The sequence below is a fragment of the Notolabrus celidotus genome, chromosome 3 (genome assembly GCF_009762535.1).
Source record: "Notolabrus celidotus isolate fNotCel1 chromosome 3, fNotCel1.pri, whole genome shotgun sequence".
NCBI lineage: Eukaryota > Metazoa > Chordata > Actinopteri > Labriformes > Labridae > Notolabrus > Notolabrus celidotus.
The window spans coordinates 39,214,296-39,233,912 of record NC_048274.1 but is presented as its reverse complement, the minus strand read 5'-3'; the positions used below and the strand labels follow the sequence as shown (position 1 = coordinate 39,233,912).

The 19,617-nt window shown below is 42.8% G+C and overlaps 1 protein-coding gene across 1 annotated transcript in view; it reads left to right on the top strand.

The window, feature by feature from the left end:
• Positions 1–19,617, top strand: part of chsy1 (chondroitin sulfate synthase 1) — a 65,087-nt gene continuing 45,470 nt past the window's right edge. Inside the window, exons 1-2 of the mRNA XM_034680349.1 lie at positions 1–764; positions 6,866–7,361. Coding sequence (XP_034536240.1) covers positions 454–764; positions 6,866–7,361 — 807 coding nt within the window. The 5' untranslated portion in view covers positions 1–453. The remainder of the gene's footprint in view (positions 765–6,865; positions 7,362–19,617) is intronic.

Here is a 19,617-nt window from a genome sequence, read left to right as displayed (position 1 = left end):
CACCGTTAGGTCAAACCACCGTTAATCCTTCGCGATCAGCGTTCTCCACAGTCTGAGGTTCTCCCGATGGAGAGATTATGAAGAGAAAGGAACCTTTTAACGGAAAGAACCAAACGGAGACATTCAGTCGGTGTGTGTTGAAGTTTGATCGGTAGAGGATGACAGCTCGGTGACCGGAGGGAGGGCTGCACAGAACGGATCAGCCTGCGTCTTCAAGGAGACTGCTGTGATGCTACGTAGGCAACTGGAAGAAAAGGGCTTTTCTACTATGAGAGAGTGTGTGTGAGAGAGAGTGTGTGTATGTGTGTGTGAGTGTGTGAGTCCGGGCTGTGGGCACGAAGGGACCGGTTCGGTTTTTAAACAGTTTTTATAATTCTTGTTTTTATTGGTTTGTGGATCTTCGTGGTTGTCGGACCTGTGAGGACACACAGCGGGCTGGTAAAGTTTTGGGGGATGGCAGGGCGAAGCAGAAGAGCATGGTTCAGTGTTCTGCTCGGACTGGTGGTCGGGTTCACTCTGGCGTCCAGACTCATTCTACCCAAAGCGACCGAGCTGAAGAAAGCGGGGCAGAAGCGGAAAGCGAGCCCGGCCGGCTGTGGGTCTACCCGGGCTCTCAGGAAGGAGTACGGAGGGGGATTATGGTCCCCGCAGGATAACGGTTCACCGGCCACCGACAAACCCAGCTCCAGGTCCGAGAATTTCATGTTCGTTGGTGTTATGACTGCACAGAAGTACCTGAACAACCGAGCCGTGGCAGCACACAGGTAACCTCACACTCAGCTGTCTGTCCTCACCATAGACTGTAAATAAAAAGGTTCCTCACACAGAGACATCTCACTGTGTGCAGGCAGGTCACTGCACAGTTCTTTGGTAGCTAGCAGCTGGTATTTTACCCTGCTGTCATTCATCCACACTGACTGTTAACACAGGGGTTTTATTATAAAGGGAAATAGCTGCATGAACAGGGACGTGTCGAGAGGGGCTGCCAGGGGCGGCTCAGGCCCCCCAATCAAATCAGACGGTGCACCACAGGTGGTACCCTTAAATCCTGTACCATGACTGTCTGAGGACTTATGTGAGAATCAACTATTTGGATGGTTTGGTAACAGACTGCCTGTAGTTTTTCTCTTTGTCTGACATATTAAAAGCAGCACATTTTCTTTTGTTAGTACTTCAAATTGTAAAAATCAAAGAAACACCAAAGGCATGTAGTTCATAAGAAATCAGCCCTTTAAAAGTTCTGGTAGAGTTTTATCAGATCATGTTGCTGATTTGTTGCCAATATATTTTGACTGAGTTTGTTTGTGATTTAAAATTTGACATTTGACCAACATCGTTTAATAATACTAATAATAATAATAATAATAATGCATTTTATTTAAAGGCACCTTTCTTAGCACTCGGTCACCGTACAGGGCAGTTAAAAAAAAGAACAATATAAAACTTTGGCAGAAAAAGTCAACAAGGCATGATACAGTGTAATTGATAAATACAAATAAAATGAACAGGATCAAATACAGAGCAGTGAAGAGGTGTAATCAGAGTGAATGTGACAGTTTAGAGTTCTTGAAGAAGTAATTGTTGCAGATTTACATGTTGTCTCTCTGCTGTGTCACTCGTTAAAGTAAAATAAAAGTTGCACACAGTTATTATACATCAGTATGATACAGTATGAAAAAGATAGTGTGCACACATACTTTATGTCAGCCCTGCATGAGCCTGAGTCCTAGTTGAGCCACCCCAATCAGGACACGCCTCTGTTCAAGGTGGAAATGTTCTCATTAGCGGCAGCATTTCAGACGCTCGTCTGATTGGAAACTTTCAGGATAGGACTTCATCAAGAGTCCTATTGCAACTCAAACTAACCAACCAACCATTCAGTCTTCAATTCATCATAATGGTAATAATAATATAGCACGGTAAAGTTTATTTTTATAACACGTCATTCTGATTGGGCTCCTAAAATGACAAATCCAGGGTTTCCTTGACAAAAGTAGAAAGAAGTAACAACAGAACAGTCTATAGGATGCATAAGGATAGAAAATAAAACTCAACAATTAATGAATAAAATAGTAAAGCCAACAGACACTGAATGTTTATAACTCAGTTTAATAGAAGTGTCACAGTGCGTAAGGTGACTGCTTGGCATGTCTTGATGTGTTTGATGAGCTGCTTACAGATGTAGTCAGTGGAGACATTCAGACGTGTCAGGCCTGACAAATGATTAAACTGATTATTAAATAAGGTTCAAACATGCCTTTGATTGACTGTTTGAATATTTAATAACCTATTTTGATACTAGAAATAGTATTCTGACACTCTGTGGTGGACAGATGTCAGTGGGGGCTGCAAGCTGAGCTGCTGGTTACCATGTTTTAAGGCTAAATTACTTTGCTGCAGGTCCTTTCCAATGACCAACAGAGGCAGATCAATATGAAAGTACAAAGATGGCAGCGTGATCCAGAATCAGTCCCTCCAGGATTTTGCAGGAGGTTTTTTTGTGATTGTTGCGTCCCAAAAAGCCTGATTTTGTGACAGCTTTTTGAAAAAATTGCAGTGAAAGTTGTGATTCTTCTTTAACCTTTTTTTCCCCAATAACATCTCAGGGACAAATATGCTAAATGATTGGCAGTTGTTTTTAGTGTTGTTGGTCGCCTTACTAAAAAATGCTTGAGATTTCAACTATTTGAACAAAATCTACTTTATTTGCACACAGGTAACATCACAGAGAGTCTCCATCTTAATCTGCCAGACTTAAATAATGCACTGCATATAGTTAAACAATTAAAAACCATATTATGTAACTTCAAACTGAGTAGTAGATAGACCCTTTCACAAATTTGAATGAATGAATTAATGGCATTGAATTCAAATCGTTCAAATTGGGCAAATATTGTTCCTGAAACAAAGAAAAGATTGTGTTTTCAACAGACACTGTGTTGTATATGTGCTGTTTTATAATGTTTGTTCAGTGTTTGTATTCATATTTCCCTCCTACTTTGTAAACACTGTTGTACTAGAAACAAATACATTGTAAATAAATACAACTATAGCTTCTCAATAGTAAAAGGGTATTTGAGTATTTGAGTATCTATAAATAACCACGTTGTCATTGTCACTTGTCTTTCCACTTGTCTTTGTGTGTTCTCCTGTTGAAAAGTGCAGATCAAGTGAGGACTTATGTTTATGTTCCACCACCATGTTGCACGCCGGGGAAAACAGTTTACCCCCTCTTTCATGTCAAACATCTGGAAACTGATATGCACAAACTTTGGAGGAAATATTAGTTGGTAAATCAGCTTTTTTGGCATCAGGCATGTCTTCATCTTGTCAACCGCTAACAAGAAGTGAAAGTGATAATGAACCAATGACGTACAGGGGCTGAGGTTAAGGGGATTGGTCAAGTTTGCAGGAAAGCTGCGGTGATTGTATGAAATTGCGAGGCCGCACAGAAATCGCTCTGATTGGTTGAATTTGCATTGATAGTTGCAATCGCGATATCGCAACTTCCTAGAGGGACTGCACAAAGGTGATGGTCCCCCAATCTACTGAACATTGATTTCTTGCTGTTATGAGCAGTAATGGTGTTTTGTGTTGGGTTAGCCTGGATTATTGAAGACACTAAAGTCACACCTGAATACAAAGTACTGGTGTTGTACTCATTGTCCTGTGAGGTAGAATTAGTCAAGGGAGTGTGTAGGCTTCAAAGAGAGCTGTTCAGAGGAAAGAGAAGGGATCTTACTTTGACAGAAAGGTCTGATCCTCTCTGTTACGTGAACACCATCTCTACAACTTTGAGTGCACACATGTAGATCAGGAGCATTTGCTGTAAGACTACATTACAACACCATGTCACCTGTTCCTCTACAGAAGCAGTGTAACATTTCCAAACATTCTTGCACTATTTTGTTTTTATTGGTGATTTTAAAGCTGGTAAAAGATAGAGACGAGTTCCCCTTTAAAGCAATCATGGAGGCTGACATGCTTACAGTCACTGTGGTGTTTGTGAATGCATTGAATAATAAGATAACCACCAAATGCATAAATTACAGTGATGACTTTATTGGACTCTCTTTGAATGATGCTGATGTAGTGAAGTCAACAGAAACATGCTGACTGTTGTGAACCTCCCCTCATTGGAAACTTGTGATGTGAGTGTACTAACAGCAGCTCTTGTGTGTCATGTAAATAATTGAGAGAGGGTTGCATTGAACACCCTGCTCATCTTGTTTGTGATTATAAGTCATATGTCTCACATACATCTGATGGAAACATGTACAAACAATCCTTTTAAGCAGGAACACACTTTATGTCCACATCTGCATGGATTTTATGGCTTCTCTTGCTCTTTAATCAGTGCAGCTCTGCAGCAGCTGTGTGACAGCTCACCTCACTCGTGTAACTATGACCGGGAGACGGTTTTTCTTTCTTTCTTTTCCTCAGACTCATGTTTGAAGCTTGAGTCTGTGGATCAAGATTTTAGTATCACAGCGGTACAGTCGGGCTGTACGTCAACTTTTTGATCAGATGCTGAAAATGACATCCAAACTTTCAAACTATATAATGTTGAGCTGATATCTATCAATCAATCAATCAATCAATCAATCAATCAATCAATCAATCAATCAATCAATCAATCAATCAATCAATCAATCAATCAATCAATCAACCTTTATTTGTATAGCGCCAAATCACAACAGAGTTATCTCAAGACACTTTTACAAACAGAGCAGGTCTAGACTGTACTCTGTCAAATTATTCACAAAGACCCATCATCAAGACAGGATATGATCCAGTCCCCTCTTACTGACAGGACTCAGTCTGATCTCATCTTAATCCACCATGAGCAGAGCACTTTGCAGCATTTAGTAAGTTACAGTGGCAAGGACAAACTTCCTTTAACAGGCAGAAACCTCCAGCAAGACCAGACTCATGTTAGACACACATCTGCCTCGACCGAGTTGGAGAGAGGGATAGAGGAGAATGAGAGAGAGAGAGAGAAAATTCAGATATTCATTCAGATCAGAGATTCAGAAAAGGGCAATCAAATTTTGGACCCATCTAAATTTAAGCCCAAAAGACTCACTTCAATATAAAGCACTAAAAACCCAAGAGCTGAACCCTGAAAACTGTCCCCTTAGTCAGCTGGTGAGGAAGCTAATCAGCCAGACTCCAGTCAGCACTGATCCAAAACACAACCAAATGAAACTCATCATGAAGCACTCCAAAGATCTGTATTTAGATCACTGGAGAAACCAAACAAAGACCCAAAGTAGAATTAATTGTTATTTGACCCTAAACCGTGATTATAAATTATCTGAATATCTGTACAGTGTCAGAGATACAAAACAAAGATGTATCCTGACCAAATACAGGCTGAGTGACCACCAGCTGGCTATAGAGACAGGGAGATACAGGCAGACATGGCTGCCCAGAGAGGAGCGTCTATGTGCTCACTGCTCTACAGGGGACATAGAGACAGAGATGCACTTCCTCCTCCACTGCAGCAAGTTCTCTTCTCTAAGAGATTCCCACTACAGGGACATTACTAACATGGTACCAAACTTCCCAACATTAACCCCAGAAGAGAAACTGTCAGTTCTCCTGGGGGAAGGGTCAGCAGCTCCTCTGGCTGCTAAATATGTGTCTGCCTGTCACAGCCTGAGGGACGCACCATCCCATGGGGTTTGATTTTGGGTGGAGGTTTTGTGAGCGCGCCGAATCAGGTGAGGACATTGAGTTATGCTGTATAGGTGACACCATCGTTCATAATGCATATAAAATATGTAATATATGGTTGATATGTATGTGATGAATATAATATGTAATGAATATGGTGTGTGATTAATGTATATATGGTGAGTGTAATGTGTTGTGAATATATATAATGTACTGTATGAATTTATGTGCTTTGGCAATAATATCTCGTTGTTCATGCCAATAAAGCAAATTTGAATTGAATTGAATTGAATTGAATTGAATTGAATTGAGAGAGAGAGAGAGAGAGAGAGAGAGAGAGGGAGAGGGAGAGAGGGAGAGAGAGGGAGAGAGAGGGAGAGAGAGGGAGAGAGAGAGAGAGAGAGAGAGAGGTGACCTGGCCTCTGTGAACTTCTTCAGAACTCCAGGACGGTCCTGACAGCGTCGTCTCCTGAGAGAGATAGCAGTGATATAAAGCACAGTTATTGGAAAGTTCAATAATTCTGGTGTTAGTGTTTGTCACCTTTCCTCTCACTATTCCTCCTCTACTCTGCTAAAACTGTAGAGAGTGCAGCAGGGGCCTCATTGGTCAATAGAGCTGTCAATCACATTATCCCATCCCCTTTTTACTCAACTTTGAGAACAATAAACACAATGGCATAAATCACAATGATAAGAAGTAACTATAATGACAGTGTCTTTTAATGTTTTCTCTATCCCATGTTCCACCTGTTAACATGGAGGAGGCAGGCTTTAAGACATAAACTGCTCTGACTGATTTGGGTTCACTTTTTGGGGAGCACATTTTTTACAGTCTACAATGTAAAATGGTGATAACAGCTGTCAGCTATTATCATAGATTTTTACTCCTATTTAAAGACTCAACTTTAATATCACGACTGCATTGTTACCGTTTCAAGCCAAGATTGTGAGGCTTTCTGGATATCCAAAAACTTTAGGATTGAAGTATACGGCCACGATAATTACTGACCCAGTTTGAAAGAAAGGCCGACCAACACAGTGTTTGTGAGGCCAGATTAGTGCTTCTCACCCACATCTGCATCTGCTTATTTTATGCTTTGACAGTTTATTTGCTTTCTGTTGTAGTTTGTTAATAATCCAGATAATCCACTTTGTTTGTAATTCACCCAACCCTGTGTGTTCACAGGACATGGGCACAAACAATTCCAGGCCGGGTGGAGTTTTTCTCCAGTGAAGGCTCCGACACTTCCATCCCCATTCCAATAGTGGCACTGAGAAACGTGGATGACTCATACCCTCCCCAGAAGAAGTCCTTCATGATGCTCAAGTACATGCACGACCATTACCTGGACCAGTACGAGTGGTTCATGAGGGCTGACGACGATGTCTACATCAAGGGGGAGAAGCTGGAGAGCTTCCTGCGCAGCCTCAACAGCAGCGAGGCCGTCTTCCTGGGCCAAACGGGCATGGGGGCCCGGGATGAACTTGGAAAGCTGGCCCTGGAGCCCGGGGAGAACTTCTGCATGGGGGGGCCAGGGGTCATCATGAGCCGCGAGGTCCTCAAGAGAATGGTGCCCCACATACGAGAGTGTTTACAGGAGATGTACACCACCCACGAGGATGTGGAGGTGGGCCGCTGTGTCAGGAGGTTCGCCGGGGTCCAGTGTGTCTGGTCCTACGAGGTAAGATGCTTCACTTTATGTTTGTATAGTTGATTCACTTTAGAGACACACACATCTCTGGATGCTGGAGTTTTGCAGTCGCCCACAGTGTTTGACTTTGAAACCTTCACTGCACAGGAGGACGCAGTGCTGGATCTTCATCTTTGGTACAAGGATATTCTAGATTGTTTATCCTTCCTGACTTTTTATTATTGAGTTGCAGATGATAATATCAGTCTCTTGGTTGATCTCAAGCCGTATATGTTGAGGAGAAGGCCCCCTGATAACTGGCAGTTTCCTGTCACAGTGTGATTCTGTGTTGCAGATTTAAAGATGCTTACAGAGGAGTCTGGCTTTTTAAATCCTGGTCTCTGTGTATTTACTTATTTTGAGTTCTGTATGACTGAACTCACTCTGTAGAAAGTTATTAGACCCCAAAATATTTCCAAGCCCTAAATAGTCAAAGCTGAGTGACCCCACTGGCATTGATGACGTTAGAAATGTACAATACTGGAGTTTTGCAACTCAATTAGGTGGATACGATACCAACCCAAGTACCTCACTTGCTGCAGAAACCCTCATCTTCCATCTCACTACAGAGGCTGGTTATCAAGAGAAATGAATCCACATATTCTTTCATTAGGCTCCTTTACCCTTGGGTGGTCACTGCTACAGTATTAGCAGAATGACTCAAGTAAAGGCTGCTGACAGGTTTTCACAGGCGGTGACGTTTGTACGACCTGTTCAGATACTCTTGATGCTTCAGGATGACGGCTCTTTAAATGCACAGTGAAGTTGGTAGAGTTAAAGGAGAGTTATTTTGCTCCTCCTTCCATCACCTGTTCTCCACTGACATATCTATGCTGTCTGTTTCCGACACTTCAGAATATTCCCATAGAGCCGTATGGATTCAGCTTGTTGTTGCACATGTAGGTAGTCATCATTCAATATCGACAAAAATGTTCATATCTGTCGTTACGATAGTTAACTTTCCAAGTTTTATTTGCAGATACAGATGTCATGCAGATGATATAATACAACCCTAATATCTTTAGGCTGGTTTGTAGACCTTGCACGGCCGTGGTCGACACACCACATACTTCCTTGTCAATGGCTGTTTTCGAAACGGCCTGCTACCTACGAATGTAGTCGACAGTAGGTACTGCCTACTACATTCAGTACTTAGTTTGAATTTAGTCTGTAGTCTGACTGTTCTGTTGGATCTGGTCATGCTGAGCCAGACGTCACTGAATTTCTGGTTTCAGAAAGCAGAAGTCAACCACGGCCAAGCTGATAGATGAACTGCTTCTTCATCATCACTTATGATTTCAAAAGTTAAGAAGTGGTTTATATGGAATTTAATGATTTTTACAGCACCTTAAAACAGAAGCATGACTTTAGTCAGTCCCTCCAGGAAGTTGCGATTTTGCGATCGCAACTATCAACGCAAATTCAACCAATCAGTGGGATTTTTTTGCGGCTTTGCAATTTTATACAATCACCACAACTTTCCTGCAAATTTGACCAATTACCTCAATCTCAGCTCCTGTACGTCATCGGTTTCATCATCAATTTGACTTCCTTGGAACATAAACGTGAGTCCTCACATGATCTGCACTTTTCAACAGTAAAACACGCACAGAGAACGGGTGAAGAGAGGGGACAGCAGGCAGGACAAGTGACCATGACAACGTTGTTATTTATAGATTGAGGGACTCAGTGTTAGCTTGGTCTCTACCTGCAGCAGGTGTGCTTTATGAACCAGCTCTCCTCACCTCCATACATCTGTCTCATCTTCATTGATGATTTTTACCCCCGGTGTGTGTTAGTGACAAAGACACAACCAGAGGACGTTTGTTTAATATTTGATGTTTGACGTTGTTGCCGCCACTACTGTAAAAAGCTCTGCGTCTACAGCTTGATTTAATCCAGTTTGGTGAAACATCAGACACATTTAGTAAGTTTGGATTAACTCCTTGTCATCAAAGATGCAGATTCATTTCAGAGTGCCGTGAACTGACTGTCAAGTGCCTCTGTCACTGCGAGGTGCATTCAGGGACCGTCGTAAATGTGCAATACAGTGCTTTCATGGCATTTTTCTGTGAATCAAGAGAATCAAAATACAGTCAGTGGCCACATCAAGAATGCTTTCTAAAAACAACTGTAATTTAGTGTATTTACTTGCCCCTGAGATGTTATTGGAGGACAAAAGCAAAAAAAAAATCACAACTTTCACCGCAATTTTTTCAAAAAGCTGTCGCAAAATCAGGCTTTTTGGGACGCAACAATCACAAAAAAATCCCGCGAAATCCTGGAGGGACTGATTAGTGCTTTGCATTGTGGGAAACAGCACACGAGGCAGACTGGTCTGATAAATACTGAGAAATCTTCCCGAATCAGTAGACATCAGTTTTGGTATACTGCAGATTTTGCTCTTTCTCACACACTACATACTGAATTTAGACCAAATCAGTACGTACTGCTAGTATAGTAGGCGGTTTTGAAAACAGCCAATGTACCCGTGTCACGCGGCAATTCTCCCTTGAGGTCAGTGTGGTCTCTCTGATAGTCAGTCACCTGCTTCCGGCCCCGCTACGATCTCTGTATACTTTCCCACAAACATTCAGAGCGTGTTCTGTTAATCTACAGCTGATACATGTTGCTGTTTATCATACAGACATGATTACATGAAGAATAGAGAGGAGGAGATGAAATACACGGCCGATGAGCGGGGATCCCAGAAGTGATGTAAATACGGGAAACACAATGCCGCCGAGCGGACCAATCACAGAGCTTGCAGTGTGTGTCGATTCGACACGTAGTTACTTTTTGGAGGAGGTGTGTGTCGGCTACGTACGTAGGCCTCTGCATAGGTACAGGAGCTACGCAGACCTCCGGCGTAGGGTACGATGCCGATTGATGCAGAGGTATAAATCAGGCTTCATCTTTATCTCTTTTTAATTTTCATGTCACCTTTTATTTTATCAGGAATACTTCCAATCTCTTTTTCAAAAGGAGTCCTGCAGCTTTAAAAAGTTTCATAGAAAGAAGACCACCAACAGAGGATAACGTGAAACCATTACATCAGTCAGATAACTAGCAGTGTTCAGCAGTAAAACATGTAAACACTGGTCAGACCATCCCTAATCCTGGTTTTATAATCCACCAGGCTTATAAAATGCTCCGGTTTAAGGTGACCCTGTAGCTGTGTCTTTTGAGTGGAATAACAAAGCAAAGGCTGTTCAAGGAGTAAATAGGAAAGTGAATGTCCTTCTCCCTCACTCTGAGCTGTGAGTGCTGGGCTCTGTTATGCAGCAGGCAGCTCAACTGGTTGCACTGTGCCTGCTGGATTGTGTGGCATCCAGTCATTGTTGAGACTTGTGTGAGTGTTGTCAGCATTTGGCCATGAGAAAAGTTATTAACACAACGCCGTTAACATGGAGAGTCCACCGTGGCAGCGGCCCCATGTAGGGACAGAGTTAGCAGAGAAGTGTTTCCGTGAGCTCACTCCAGCCTGCCTGCTCCCTGACATGTCTGGACACGGCTGTGCCACAGACCTGCTGCTCATATGACCTGCTGTTCGCATGAAGCAAAGCCATGTGAAGCTAATGCAGTTCTCACAGTTTAAAGATGTGACTGTACGAGACCACAGAGAGCGGATCTGTGGGGGAACCAAAACGTCTGGGTCATGTGCTCGACCTGCAGCTCATCTGTCAGAGAGAAAGAGGAAATGGGTTACATGTCAGCGTTGAGTGTAGAACACTTCAGATTTATCTCAGAGAAACAAACAGACAGACACTATATGTGGGGAACATGACACCATGTGTAGAGCCCTCTGACTAAAGTTTACCTTTGAGATGGTTTACATGTCCCGACCTGCAGCTTATATGTCTGATGCTCACATGAGTCAGTCTTTTGGATGGGATCCAGGCGACACAGAGCTGCACAGGTTTGATGAAGAGAGAACGATCCTCCTCACGTGAACAGATCTACATTCATCTGGTAGAGCTCACTAAGCATGTCGCTGTGGAGGGTCGAGCATTGCCGTTGTACACGTTACAACTAACCAGACTCAGACCGGAGCAGCATCCCTGCCCCCGGTTTGACTGTGAAATAAAAAGTGAAATTCCTTCTGTCTTTTGCAATCACTCTTCCTTAACGCCACACGTCATAGATTAATGATTCATGTGGATTGAGTAATCTCTGTAATCATGACGGCTCTGGAGAGGAGTCACAGGGCAGATCAGTGAGTTAGCTCTCAGAGGCTAAACATTTCATCTGTCAGGCTAACCATGCCTCCCTCCACACATGCTCTCATCTCTCTGGCTTCATTTGAACGTGTGGCACTGATGTAGTCCTGTCCCTCTGAAGCTTCCTTTTCCCAGTGTTTACAGTCATAAAACACCTTTTGATACATAAATACAGTCACTCCATCACCATCAGACCTGATATTCATAAAGTTCAGTAAGAGCCCTCTCCTGATTTAATATTCAGGGTTCGTACGGGTGCTTGAAAACCTTGAAAATGCTTGCACTTTAATGTTGTGTTTTCAAGGTTTGAAAAATGCTTGTATTTCAGTCTAAGTGCTTGTAAATGCTTGAAATTTTAATCATATATATTTCACAATGAACAGCAATCTGACTCAACAGATCGATTCAATGGAGAGAAATAAAACAGCCAAATCCCCCTGATGGGCTCACGTGTGTGACATGCTGGTCTGTTGTCATGTGTGACGTTACATCGCCCCCTAGAGGACAGAGCGTCACTACGTTAGCCCTACACGTTAATGAGCCTATTATTTGTTGATGCTAACCTTCTGTTTGTGCTACATGCTAGGCATGTGTGATGTAGAAACACTGTGCATATAACGTGGAGGTGGTGTGATGATTCCCAGCAGCCATACCGCTGTCACCTGCAGGGTGTTTGTGGCTCGGGGCAGGTTATCACATGACTGCGGTCGGTCGGCGACAAGTGTCGTCTAAGAATACCGTGTCGTGCCCAAGCGGCAACCTCCGGTCTAAAAATATGAGTCAATGCGGAAGTGTTAAAAGCTGCAGTTCATCGAGGACCCGCTTGAGGCTGGCTCCGGAAGTACCAGAAGTCACATACACATGAATGGGAAAAAGCTGATCTTTGCAGCATTAATAAACATGTTTACAGTCTGGTACAAAAGATGAGTGTAGTCTGAATATCTCATTTCTCGATGTCCTCTCACTGTGAGGGGGGTGAATTTTTATCTAATTCGTCAATTTCAAAGATGTTGAGATTACTAGTCTTCCAATGAGAGGCACAGCTGCCTGTGGGAACACTGCAGCTGTTGGCTAGGAGGCTCAAAGCTGCCTCTTTACCTCACACTGGCTCGACAGAAGCAACATGGCTGCTGCTGACGATTGGTCTCAAAACAGCTCTTCAGAAACAGATGGGTCCCGCTGGATACGAAGGCACGACACGGTGTTTCTCATGGAGACCCGTCACAGTCAGACCACGGTCATGCGCTGACTGGCCCCGAGCTACAAACACCTCACAAGTGACAGCGTGCAGCCGCTGCTTGTGTCTGAACATTAAAGGCATATTAGAAACAGGATCAACAACAATATCAATATTAAGAGAAGAAAAGAGATGAACAAATGAAAAGCATCAGGATGATGTGCCCTGTCTGTAAATGACTACAGCTGATATAATCTGGCCCACAGAGTGCAAATCTTCATGCCTCTCTTACTGTACGTCTTCAAAAGCTTTAAAATTGACCTTCTAAGTCTTTGAAAAGTACTTGAATTTGACCATGAAAAAAGTGTACAAACCCTGAATATTGCACTACATACCCCAAAACAACACAACAGTTGAGACACTAAGGGCCAATCCCAATTCTCCCCCTTAAACCTTGTTTTACCCCTTAGCCCTTGGTTTTGCGCGTTCACGTCTAGCGAATCAAATATGTTTAGTTTTTAATGTCCTTCAGAACACTTAGTGAAGCCACTTCCACCGTACAATGCAGAGATTCACATTCAGTGTTTATCACGTATAGATTTAAGTGTTCAGACCATAGACTGTATAAAATATGGACGTAGTATCCGTGACGTCACCCGTCTGTTCCTGAGAGCTGTTTTGAAGCAAATCGACGGCAGCAGCCATATTGGTAATGCGGAACTCAACCAGGCAGAGTGTGACGTAGTGTGAGTCTCTTAGCCAATGGCTGTGTGTTTCCGACCGGGAGTCACGTCAGTCATGTCCTTATTTGGGCAAAACTCATAATCTTAATATCTTCTTAACCGTCACGTTAGAAAAAAATTCACCCTCCGTACAGTGTATGCCATTAGAGAGATTAGCGTTGTAGGGCCAAGCCGTTTTTTGAACCAGGCTGTAAACATGTTTATTAATGCTGCAAAGATCGTCTTTTTCCCATTCATGTCTATGTGGTTTCTGGTGTTTCTGCAGCCAGCCTCAAGCGGATTTTCGATGTATTGCAGTTTATAACACTTCCACATTGGCTTCATCGTTTGAGACCGGAGTTTGCCGCTTGGTTCAGACAAACAGCAAAAAATCTAAACAAACTGTATGCAGAAGCCAAAGTGTTATAAACTGCAGTTCCTTGAGTTTCCACTTGAGGCTGGCAACAGAAGCACTGAAAACCACATACACATACACACCCATTCAAAAATGACGATTTGAGCAGAAATTTTAGAACCCTTTTTTTTTTTTTTTTTTAGATATTAAAGCTGGGGTTGGTGATCAGATCTAGATCCACTTTTTGTTATACTGGTTAAAATGATCTTTCTGTCCTGATGGCATCAATACTAGGGATGTACATTTTGATTATTTTCCGTGATCGATTTTTGGAAATGTTAACGATCAATTATCGATTAATTGATACAAAAAAACATTATTATTCTTACGTCAAAAACAATGCCAAATATGTTGTTTTCCCCCTAAATTGTATTTTCTACAGCAACAAAATGCAAATAACTGACGGGATTGAATACGGGCACACGTTTGACACGCAGAATATCAACGATCAGGCTCATTAAAATATTCTCAGCGGACATACTCTTATAAAGTGAAGACTGAGACTACTAACAGAAAAGTACTTCAGACTCACAGAGTCCAGTTTTCTGTCTACTCGTTCTTATTGAGAAAAATAAACATGTGTATTCGGTCAGGTGTCAGCCGGGAGCACAACCTGGTCACTATCAGTCCAGCTGCAGTAAAGCTCAGACGGATCTGGTGTTGCTGCTCTGTAAACGTAGCGTACCAGAATTTCCCACCTGTCTTTTGCCTTTGTATCCAAAGGTGGGAAATATCCTGTTTAAAGCTGTCAACCTTTGTGTCCGTGTTGTTGTTGGCAGCAGTTTTGTATTGATCCTCTTTTAAAAAGTGCATGTGGAGAACTGAAGCACAGCCGCAGCCGCCAGCTGAGCGTCTTCGCTGTGCGCAACACCTTTAAGAGCTGATTCACATCCAAACATGCTTTAAACTTCAAACACCTCCCTGATAGATGAGTGTAATATGAGACCACATGATGTTTGTTCCATGTGCCGGAAAATTGATAACAAAAATGTGTGTTTCGAGTAATTTCTTAACAATCAATTAATCGATAATCGATTAATTGTGGTCATCCCTAATCAATACATAATGTGTTCTTAAAAAAGAGGTAAAAAAAGCTGCTATCTACAGCCGGAGTAAACCTGGGAAAACACCAACCAATCCCTGTTTTGAAGGAGCTCTGAGGGAGGAGGGGAGGGGTTAGACGGAGTCATGAGGAAATGCTACATTCAAATTCATGCAAGTTTTCCGAGACTACCAACCCCAGCTTTAAACGATACGTTTTCCATAATTAAAGTCATGGCAGACTTGATTGACAGACGGGCTCACTGTAGGTGTTAGCGAGGAGGCTTAAGGACCTCCTCCTCTTTGCTTCTTGCTAGGTCAACCAAAGTTAGGTTGAGTCAGCGGAATTTCAATATAGTGACTGCCATAGGTAGGCTTCAAAACCCTGCTTCAGAAACAAATGGGTAATGTCACAGAGATTACTTCCATTCATAGTCTACGGTGTGCCGTGAACACACCTGGCCGATCAAGTTTATTTTAGTGTTTTCTGCCTTCATTAGAGAGGATAGGACGGAGTGAGAGATAAGGAGAGAGAGCTGGGGGGGAGGTCATGTGGCAAAGGGCTGCAGGTTGCAATCAGCCATTTATTCACACTTACTTATTATCTGTGCTTTTTAAATGAGCCCTGCTCGTAATTGCGTTCTGCCTGCATGTCTGATGTTCTGTGGAATGACAATAAAAGGAGTCTTGAATCTGAAATCTGATCTGAACTGTTCTATGTGTGTGTGTGTGTGTGTGTGTGTGTGTGTGTGTGTGTGTGTGTGTGTGTGTGTGTGTGTGTGTGTCTGTGTGTGTGTGTGTGTGTGTGTGTGTGTGTGTGTGTCTGTGTCTGTGTGTGTGTGTGTGTGTGTGTGTGTGTTTGTCTGTCCTCCCCTCGTTGTGTGTGAGTGTGAAGAGACGGCCCAGTGTGCGGTGAGCCTCGTGTATTTTCAGACATCCTGTGGCTGCTTGGCTGTGTGCTTCTCCTCAGCAGTGCCTTCACAGCGTGCTAAAAGTAGTGCCTGCAAGCGCTGCCCAGAGAGCAAATAAATGTTTACATGCATGATTATAAAAATAAACAGACGCTGAATGCCAGAGTGCCCAAAGAGCAGGAGTTTCAGCTCTTGAGGTTTGACGTGCTGGCTGCGTGTGGCTGCTGGACTCTGAAATGTTTGGAGACGGGCTGAGTTAATGAGACGGAGGCTTTTATAGGTAAAGTTAGCAACCACTGAAACATGCAAACATCTAAACTACTTAAACTACTCTAAACGTCCTGCTGTACGTCCTGCATTTTTGATTCTATTGATAGAACAGCTGAATAAAGACAGACAAAGTGGGGAAGACATGCAGCAAAGGGTTGTGTCCGGGAGCTGAGCCAGCGACCACCACAACGAGGACTACAGCCTCTCTACATGGGGTACACGCTTAAACCACTAGGCCGATGGAGCCCCACCACTGTCATGTTATACTTTAATAGTATGCATGGGCTGTGAGAGGTGGACTTGACGGCTGTGCTATCGCCTTTAGAGGTGGACCGTGGACGTGACCATATATAGAAAAGGGGCGGAGCTGGAGAGGAATGAAAAAGTTCTGCCCAATCTGTGCTTCCAGTGAAACATACAGACCCATCACCTTTGAAGAAGTAGTGTTTCCTGGTTTACAGAAGCTTGTAAATAAAACACAAAGCATGCCAGTAATTTCATTTTTATATCCCAACTAATACATGTAATTTATAATCATTGAATATGAGAAGAATTACTGTAGAAGGCAGACCCGCTCAGACTGAACTGAAACGTGGAAATGCCACTGAACCGGTAAGAGCCACTTTGCAAAGATAGATACTGAAATATCCAAACAATGTCTAATGTCCCCGCTGAGCTCCTGTTTTGCAGAATAGCTTATGAGAATTGAAGAAATGAAGCTGCAAGGCCAACAGTCTGAAAGATTCTGTAATATTTTAAGATTTACACCGATGGAGCATGTGTACCTGCTGAGACATCATAATCTGAATTGACTCAACAACAAGGTGAAGTTTGATGTCTCACACAGCTGTGGTGCCACCCTGCAGAGACAGATCCTAGCTGTAAGCGTGTCTCCAGAGATTAGCCCTGCAGGTAAACAGAGCGACCCCAGGGTGTCACATCCACAGTGATGGACCAGGCTGACAGGAGCAGGTGCTGCTTGACTTTCTGTTCTCCGTGCCCATCTGGTACTGCTGTTAGCAAAGACGCAGATGTATTTATTATTTGACTACAAAAGTCTACAAGCAAGTGTTGACGAGCTGGAGGAGCGTGTTAGCTTTCTGCAGCTGGGTTGTCCCTGCAGGCGAACCAATTCTCCATGAACACAACCTCTCAGCCAATCAGATCAGAGTCTGCAGCTTGAGGTTACTGCTCTTAAATAGATAGTTTTAGGTTTGTGGTCATTCTGTCCAGTGTGATAACAGTATTCTTGTTTATGGGTTGCAGGCAGCAAAGTGTTGCACACTGGATGCACTGTACCTTTAGCATTTAGCTCCCATTTCTGCTCAGATACACTTTCCTTTCTCAACCATGACGTTAGTGAATATGTTTGCAGGTTTCCTTTAGATTACACTGAACACAAGCAGCTCAAAGTGTTTTTATCCAACATCACTGCTTTCCAATATGGTTATGACTTGAAAATCCTAGCCTTAGAGTTGAGCCTCATTGATTGAAGATTGCACAGGTATTTTATAGGCACAGAGTCAGACGTATTCCTCTACTTCAGGTACTCCTGATGTTCCTGATTAGAGCCCCTGAATATGTATGATGGGTTTTGAGAGGAGTTGTGTGGATGATTTCATCACTGATGATTTCAATGCAGTGCTCGGTGTCATAAAAGCAAAGGCATCCTTAATCTTCACTGTTTTTTTTTTGTTGCTGTGGCTCAGCTTTAGGAGGCCTGCTGACCAGTCAAAATCAAGAAAGAGGGGGACATCAATTTTATCACTAACAATGGCGACCCCAGGACATGATTCCTTTCTTTTGTTTTTGCAATTTCTTCACAATGTCATTAAATAGTAGGGGTGTAATGATTCATCTACTACATCGATGTATGGATTTATATTCCTATGATCCGACTACATGGATCTGTGCTCGGCAAGTTGTCCTTCCAGACGACATATATGGATCTAACATCGTTTTAAAAGGTAATAAATCGATTGTATCCATACTAGGAAATAACACATTGGATTTAAGCACGGCAGACTTCATATGGATGTGTTTTTTTTACACTTTTAATGATAAAGATGTTAAACATTACTCAATTCAGGCTGACTGTCTGTGACGTCATCGCCACGCTCCAGCAGACAACAAAAGATAGCATGGTGGACGGCAGAGGAGAAGCTGGCGAGCCAGAAATGATCAAGCCACCATTGCGGTCCAGTGTGTGGAAACACTTTGGCTTTTGCAGAGACGGAGATGTTCTAAATAAGTCGCTCGCTGTTTGTAGGATATGTAAAGGTCAAGTAAAGTTACCACGGCAACACCACAAATCTATCCAACCACCTACTAAGGCGCCATGGGATTTCACACAACGCCGACCGTCCAGGCACCTCTTGCAGAGTTCATCAAGGTAACATCAGCTCTGCAGAAGCCTCAGGCCTCACCAGCATGTTTAGTCAGAGACTAGGGTTATTTCCGAAACGGCCTGCTACATACTACTTACTAATGTAGTAGGCAGTAGGTATTGCCTACTACATACTGCATTTGAATTTAGTATGTAACATGACTGTTCTGTCCGATCTGTCATGCAGCATGCTGAGCCAGACTTCGCTGGATTTCCGGTTTCGGAAAGCGGAAGTAAACAACGGCGAAGCCGATAAATAAAATGCTTATTTAGCATCCATTTATGATTTAAAAAGTAAGGAAGTGGTTTATATGTAATTTGATAACTTTCACAGCACCCCAAAACGGATTTCATCCCGTCAAAAAATGAGGAAAAAGAAAAAGCAGAATGAGTGCTGTGCATTATGGGAAACAGTACGTGAGGCAGACTGGTCCGATGCATGCTGAGATATTTTCCCGAATCAGTAGACATCCGGGGAGTTTTGGCTTACTGCAGATTTTGCTCTTGTTCACATACTACTTACTACATACTGAATGTTGGACAAATCAGCACATACTGCTAGTATAGTAGGCGATTTCGGAAACAGACTAGGACAAAAGTCGGCTCATTAATTGTTGTTTATTTGTTTGTTTATATCCATAATTAATTTACACCTGATTCCCTTACAAGAAACAACAGGACTCTAGGACTGTCCAGTATCAAGATATTTATCTCACACTCACACTGGTTGGATTTTTAACTAAAAAGTTACTGAATCGATCTCAAGTCACTGAATCGTTTCCGATCGTATCGTTCTAAATGAACCAATATCGTCCTTTAAAGGGATATTTCAGTTTTTTTTGAAGTGGGGTCGTATGAGTTACAGCACATTATTGCTCCTGGTAGCCACAATGCGTGCCAGTGAGCTCTTCCCATTTAATGAGAAAATTCCCAGAGGACCGGCAGGTAAGCTAGGCTATTTTCTCTGGAGACGGGGCCTCCTATTTCACGTAATTTCGCCAAAGTTGAGAAAATACGGTCCAGGCACTCATCACGGTGCAAATGCATGCGCCAGTAAAAAAAATTGGAGCTATTCAGTACGTTGGGTCTGCATCTAGAATTCTTC